The 7,129-nt window shown below is 35.4% G+C and overlaps 1 protein-coding gene across 2 annotated transcripts in view; it reads left to right on the forward strand.

The window, feature by feature from the left end:
• The window catches only part of EDIL3 (EGF like repeats and discoidin domains 3), a 393,012-nt gene extending 389,833 nt beyond the window's left edge, over positions 1 to 3,179 (forward strand). For both annotated transcript variants that reach the window (XM_025437114.3, XM_025437115.3), the window contains one exon: positions 142 to 3,179. In XM_025437114.3, the coding sequence (XP_025292899.1) occupies positions 142 to 291 (150 nt within the window). In that variant the 3' untranslated portion in view covers positions 292 to 3,179. The remainder of the gene's footprint in view (positions 1 to 141) is intronic.
• Positions 3,180 to 7,129: the final 3,950 nt, after the last annotated feature.

A 7,129-nucleotide genomic window follows, 5' to 3' on the forward strand; every position in this document is an offset into this window, starting at 1 on the left:
TAATCCTATGTTTTGAAAAACATGATTAGTTATCAAATCTCACATTTGGGAGAAAAGTTTCCAAACAAGAAAATGATTAAAAAAATAATTCCCAAGAAAGAGAAGGCTATATGATTGATACTCTTTGCTCTTTTCTACTAGGTTTTCCAGGGCAATTTTGACAATGATACCCACAGGAAAAACGTCATCGACCCTCCGATCTATGCACGGCACATAAGAATCCTTCCCTGGTCCTGGTATGGGAGGATCACGCTGCGGTCTGAGCTGCTGGGCTGCACAGAAGAAGAGTGAGGAGACTCCACACCCCACAACCCTCCTCTCTCTCTCTCCCTAAAAGTATCTCCTTGGAATGAACTGTGCAAAATCTGTAGGAAAATTGAATGGGATTTGTCATGAAAAAGTGCTCAAATTATGGTAGGCCACTAACTGTCTTTAAGGAGGTCTAAGCCTGCCTTTTCAATGGTTTCATTTGATTTTCATCGTTTAAATTTCTTACACAACATCACATTAACTTGTGAATTACTTTTGTCATTGTTTTCTAAATTATTTGCAATGGTTGAAATAATATTAAGGAAAGAAAGTAGCACTCTTGATAGCAAGGGTAAAAAGAAACCTCATAGGTATCAAATAAAAGCAAGAGTTGATAGAGCTTTTATAATCAATACTCAATGAATTCTTATAAAAGGAATACTGCGATGTTAGCAATAAGGTTTTTTTTCTTCTGTGATGACTCTACATTATTCTAATTGTTTCCCCTGTGCCTACCAAACACTGTCAGTGTTGATAACAGAATTTTGAAGAATCTGTAACATGCAGTATTAATATTATAATTCTCATTTTACTTTCATTGTTTCTAATCAAATATATTATGTGATCTTTTTTCCTTTTTTGTTCTATTCTATATTCTTTATATTGTGTATTGACTGAATAAGTCAACATTTTTTTCTAATTCAGTTTTTCCCTATTATTTGCCTAAGAGAAGTTTTATCTCTGTGTGTGTATGTGTATGTATGCATATATATGTATACATATATGTGGAACATGATTGCATATCACCAGATTGATCATATTTAATATTAGTAGAATGAATCTGCAGCTCTATTTTTGAAGGAAGCTATAACTATATAATTTCCAAATACTTCCTTTATAAAAAATCTAGTACTACCATTTTGCAAAATAAACAACAAAAAAGTAATATTATGTCCCTTTAAGCCAGATTTTAAAACTTTGTTTTGATGGTATTTACATAGCCTTCTCTTTCCTTTAAATAATAGAATAATGAATTCTTTGTCTATTTAGAATTTTTTTAGCAAGCAAGTATTAACACAGTGCTGCATAGCCTGGCCAAGCATACTCATCATTTCTTTGTTCATCTCTGCATTTTCTGTGTAACTAGAATTTTATTGAGACTTGAATGAAACTGGTAGCAGTTTCCCAGGAAAGCATATTGTGTAGTTATTTGTGAAAAGTATTTACTAATGACAAAGTAGTAGATCATTTTAAGATGAAAATTGATTTCTATTTATTTTGCTTCGGAGGTCCTGAAAAAATAAACAATTATCGTAACAATTAGTTTATTGATGATGGAGGTTTAAATGACATGTGTCTCAAATTAAAGCTCACACTGCCTCCATAAAAGTCCTCAACATCTAATTTATAAGCTTTACAAGTATTTATTTTACAAGGCTTAGACACAGAATTATTGGAGTTTTAAAGTAAGGGACCTGGAAAAGAAAGTGTGGTATGTGTACAAAATGTTAAAGTCCTGTGCAACACTGCAAAGTTTTTTTTCCCCCTCTATTATTTGTGCTGCATAACAAAAGCCACTAGACTGTTATTGTCTTGTCTGTCCATGTGTTAACAGCATTTCTTAATGATGTAAATATGAAGTGGTCTTCAATCATTGTGAAGAATTTAAAGGGAAAGTCAATCATAATGGCATTTTTAATAAGAGCAAAATTAGGACTGGCTGGCCACACATTTGTCCTATGCCCACAGGCTTTCTATTTCAGGTTCTTATAAAATCGTTGATTTGAAGCATCTGAAATGGTGATCATTTTTCAGCATCTTTCACAAACAAAATCGTTAGGTCCACTATATTGCTTTTTTCAGACAACTTTAAAATTAGCAATTAAATCTTTTTAATTTCCTAAATGTTAAAGTCATACTACAAATAATTACTTAGGTCCAAAAATATACACACACTTACTGTCTAGCCAATGCCTTTTATTTCTTTAGACATTTACTGTCCCACCAAATCCCTAGCCATTTCCCTTTGCAGACTATGCACGATTCTTCATTCTTAACAGAGTATGTTTTAGAAATCATGAGTATTGCTTTGTAATGACTTCCTCAAAATTATTCATGGCTTCTTGTGATGCTTTGAATTTTATTTTACTGATACCTTTTTAAACTAATATTATCAAAGGGAGTTTGTCAAAATTATACTTCATACCTTTTAGAAATACATTGAAATGGCTTTCTCTTGCTTGTGCATCGTCTCTCTGCTCTCTGTGCTCTTCACCCACATGGCATGACCAACGGGCTATCTATTTGTTCCATGATGCCTCAAATTCATGATAACAAAGGGATTCCCACACGTGGTGATGTTAACAATTCCTATGAAGTAGTATGTAGCTTTTGTGTCATTCGTATCAATGACATCAAAGGGAAACAAATTTATTCTATTTAAATTCACACTAAAACAAGCAAAATCTTGTATGCAGAACACACACAAGAATCGCCTAGTCTTCACTATATTGAGTAGCTATAATATGCTAATTTTAGACTCTCTGAAATTAACATTTTAAACATCTCCATTTTATCTATATCCTGTTGAAAACACTTATCATAGTCACTAATTCTAATTTCAGGGTTGACTTTCTCTTTCTGAATGGCTTCAGAGAATTGGTGTGAACTTTGAAGACTTAGGGTACTAATGATTGTATCTTTGCTAGTCAACAAATAATGAAACATAATACTCACTGCTGGCATCTGATATGTCAGTAAGTAGAGAAGTGACTAAGACACAAATAACCTTTGCAAACTCTCAAGCTGTGTAATATTCCAATGTTGTTTTTTTTTCTTTGTATATATACTTAAATCATGTAGGATGTTGTAAAATTAGTATGACCGTGTCTAGTCTTCAAACTTAAAATAAAACTTTTGAAAATCTGGGATACCTTTGAAGCAGTTGTAATTAAACACGTTTGTAAGAATACACATATTGTCTGAATGCCCACTACTCGTAACTACACGCTTGAGGTACTTTTTCTTTGTATAAGATAATTAAGCAAATGCATTGAAAAAAAACAAATTACAATAGCCTCCAAATACACATTGATATTAGTTAACTTGGATTTTCCAAAATTATTAAAATGTGTGCATTTCTCCCACTCCTTTTAGCTCTGGAAAATTTATTGGAATATTGATTACCCAAAGTCATTTTATTTGCTTCATTCATATTTAATGTCGTGTGTTCCAGGATTGATCTGCCCATTGTTAATCACATGCCATTGCTATCATTTCCACTGTTTTTTAAGTACCTGATTCTCAGGAGCATAATGGAGAGATCCAGTCAACAATAGTAAGCAATCACACAAACATTAATAATATATTTACCCATGTAACTTCAGCTATTGCTTAAAGATAGTCAGAACACTTGGTTTCTTCATAAACCTCGTCTCTGCCTCTCTGGAAGCCATGGGTAAAATATTAAGTCTGGGTTCTTCCCACTTCTTAGATATGTTCTTAAGATTCAAAAATTTAAGTTATTAAATGTTGATTCCTTAGTTGTGTTTCAGTGCATCTCTGATAGTTCTCAGTATCAACTTGTTATGTGTATTTATGTAGTCATGCATGTTCTATTTAACTGCATTTGAATGTAAATGCTTCAGTGGGATTCCATTGCTTGCCTAATTTTTTCACATATACAAATATGCTTTACTCCCCAAAATTCATACGTTGAAATCCTAACCCCCTAATATATATGTGTATATATATATATATATATATCATATTGCATATATATTTAAGAAGGCCAATAAAGAATCAGGGCATCTCTATGGGTAAAAGTTCATTGTGATAGAATAATAACTCAATAGAAAATTTTCAGTTATGAAGCTCTTAAAATTACTGATTCAAGATGTGGAAAAAATAGAAACATTTAGAATTCCAAGGAGGAAAATCTGACCATGTTGAAATTTGTTTCAAAAATCTATCATGAATAACATCATGAATGGAAAATACTCTCTCTATTTAACCTAAAAGTTTAAAACATCTAGCACTTCGACTGTGAGTACATGATTTTAAGTAAATACTTTGGTAAAGAAACAATTTTTACTGTCCGTGATGCTGTGCTCCCTACCTCTCTTCTCTAAGGCTAGTTTAAAACAATATTAACAATTGAGTTAGTGTGTTATTTGTGAAAAATATTGCCTCCAGCCTTCGAGATGCAAAATGACCCTTTTACCTGAGCAGGTAAAAATGGAGGATTAAACCACTTTGCTAGCTGAGAAAAACCTGAACTACTCTGAAACAGAATGCACTGTTAAATCCGTCTTTACAAAGAAGGAATACCTAGTGTGCGTAGCAATTTTTCTATTGATTTTGAAGAGGAAAATGGAATTCCTTGATTCTATTGCAGTAAGTATCTATAATTCACATTGGATGTTTCAAAATTGCTACCAGATAAAGTGTTTTCCACAGTAGACAAGTGGCACTTACTCAGAGAGCGATTCTATTAAATGAATTTGGTGACAGAAAACAGGAAAACATTTTTGGAAAAGGCTCCTCATTTAGTTGTTTCTGCATATCTTGGCAGGAGTTGATGGAGTCATTTGAAAACACGAATGCTGTAGAAATATGGTATAGTAGCATCACCAAACGGTCACCATATTACATGATTAGGCATTGCATATGGTGACTGCCTCTGACTTAATTTTATTTTAATGTCCTCAAAGGCATCAACTACACTCTTCTATATTTATGTAAAATCCCCGTAGTGCCATTCACATGCCCATCCATAAATATGTTATTAATGATGATGAATTGACGTAAGCTCAACTTGCTGCTACCTGAAAAAGAAGTGGTGGCCTTGAGACTGTTGCGGCATTCAAATAGTATGTCCCCCATGGCCAATATGGAAACAGCTTTGTGATGACTTATATAAGCAGCAGGGCCCAGATGCTGAAGAGAATTAAGGGGAAGGCACCTGGGAGTAGACTGCATGCCTATGACAGAGAAGGAATGTTTCCAATAACAAATGACTTAAATGGCAAATTAAACATGGATTTACACATATTTTATAATTGTACCACCTCTTAGTGATTAATAGAGCTAATTATATGAAAAGTACATGTAATAAATACATATTTAAAATGTATTTTTATTTTTTAAAGATTTATTTATTCATGAGAGAGAGAGAGAGAAGTCAATCTTATCTTACAAATAATAACAGTAATAATAATAATAAAAAGGACTTGCCCTTTAGTAGAACTATGGCAGGCCAGTGCCTCTGGCAGACAGGATTAGTGCAGTGCTTCTTACGGGCCAGTGGCATTTTCTACCCAGGCCCAGGAAAGAGGACTTGAACAGAGAGGTTAAAGAGGGCATATTACAAAGACCACACTACATAATTAACCTCAAGCAGTTGAACTTCCTCAGCTCTTGAATCTTTAGGTAATAATATGGAAAAATGCTATTTTTAAAAAAGATTTTATTTATTTATCTGAGAGGGAGCACGAGCAGGGGGTTGGAGGGGTTAGAGGGAGAGGGAGAAGCAAGCAGGCTCCCTCTGAGCAAGAAGCCTGAAACAGGGCTCAAACCCAGGACCCTGGGAATAAGACTTGAACCGAAGGCGGGCTGTTAACTGACTGAGCCCCTCGGGCACCCCCCAAAAATACTGTGTTTTTGATAGCAGATGCAGCCTGCTGTTGTCTGAATGTTTTTGTACCCCCCCCCCCATTCATACATTAAAATCCTAATGCCCAGAGGTAGTGGTGTAGGAGGTGGGGCCTTTGGGAGGCGATGAGGTCATGAAGGTGGAGCCCTCATGAATGAGATTAGTGCTCTTACCAAAGAGACTCCCAGAGCTCCTGAGTCCCTTCCATGTGAGGACACAGTGAAAAGATGCTAGCAATGAACCAGGAAGGAGGTCCTCACTTGACGGTACTGGTGTCTTGAACTTGGACTTCACAGCCTCCCAAAGTATGAGCATGAGCAATCCCAGTCTGTGGTATTGTGCTACAGCAGCCTGAATAAACTGAGACACATCCCCAAAAGGAACCCGTTTTTAGTGGTATAAATACCTGGATAAGCTGCTTGGGTTGTGTACTGAGACTCCAAGAGCCATGTTTAAACAATACTAAAATGTTTTTCATACTTCTAGTGGTGAGAAATTGGTGGATTAGGACCAGTATTTTTTTTTAATTAAATAAACTAAGAGAAGCATGGAGAAAGGCAGAAGGGAGGGGAGGAATGTGTCCACTGTAAAAATTCTTTCCTAAAACATTTTTATTTCAGTTATATTCCTGTGCATATGTGTGTTCTTGACCAGAGCATAAATTATTTTTCTTACTCTGAGACACAGTCATAAACATTTGAAAACCACGGCAATATGGTCATGAACTGCCTTCTAAACGGACAGTGTCTGCTAGCCGCCTGCCTGGTATGCTGGGTGGTCAGTGTGAGTTTAGAGCCAGAATTGGATGGATCCTGGCAACAGGAGGCTTTTATAGGCTTGGTGGGGACAGAGAGGACTAGGTGCTAGAGGCCTGATAGGCTTTTTAAGAAAACAAAAATACTACCCAGGGAACTGTGTGCATTTTTATTATGTGGTGGATCAAGTCCTTTACCCTTCTCCCTGTAAAACATTCTAATACAGTAAGTTTTTCCTTTTCCCTATTCCATTGCACAGTCTATTCTGCTAGGGAATAATTCTGCTAGGGAAGGTACAGCCAACTATTGAGTCTGGCCTGAAGGTGGGTTTGCAGCATGAGCAGAAGCTGCCTATGGGGGAACCTGCCACTTGGGGTTAAATATAATATAGATCCATGTGTTGTTTGGTTTGTTTATTTGTTTGTTGAATCAACTTTGATGCTTTTTCTTTTAGTGGATTTTTCTACTGTCA

Source organism: Canis lupus, chromosome 3 (genome assembly GCF_003254725.2).
Source record: "Canis lupus dingo isolate Sandy chromosome 3, ASM325472v2, whole genome shotgun sequence".
NCBI lineage: Eukaryota > Metazoa > Chordata > Mammalia > Carnivora > Canidae > Canis > Canis lupus.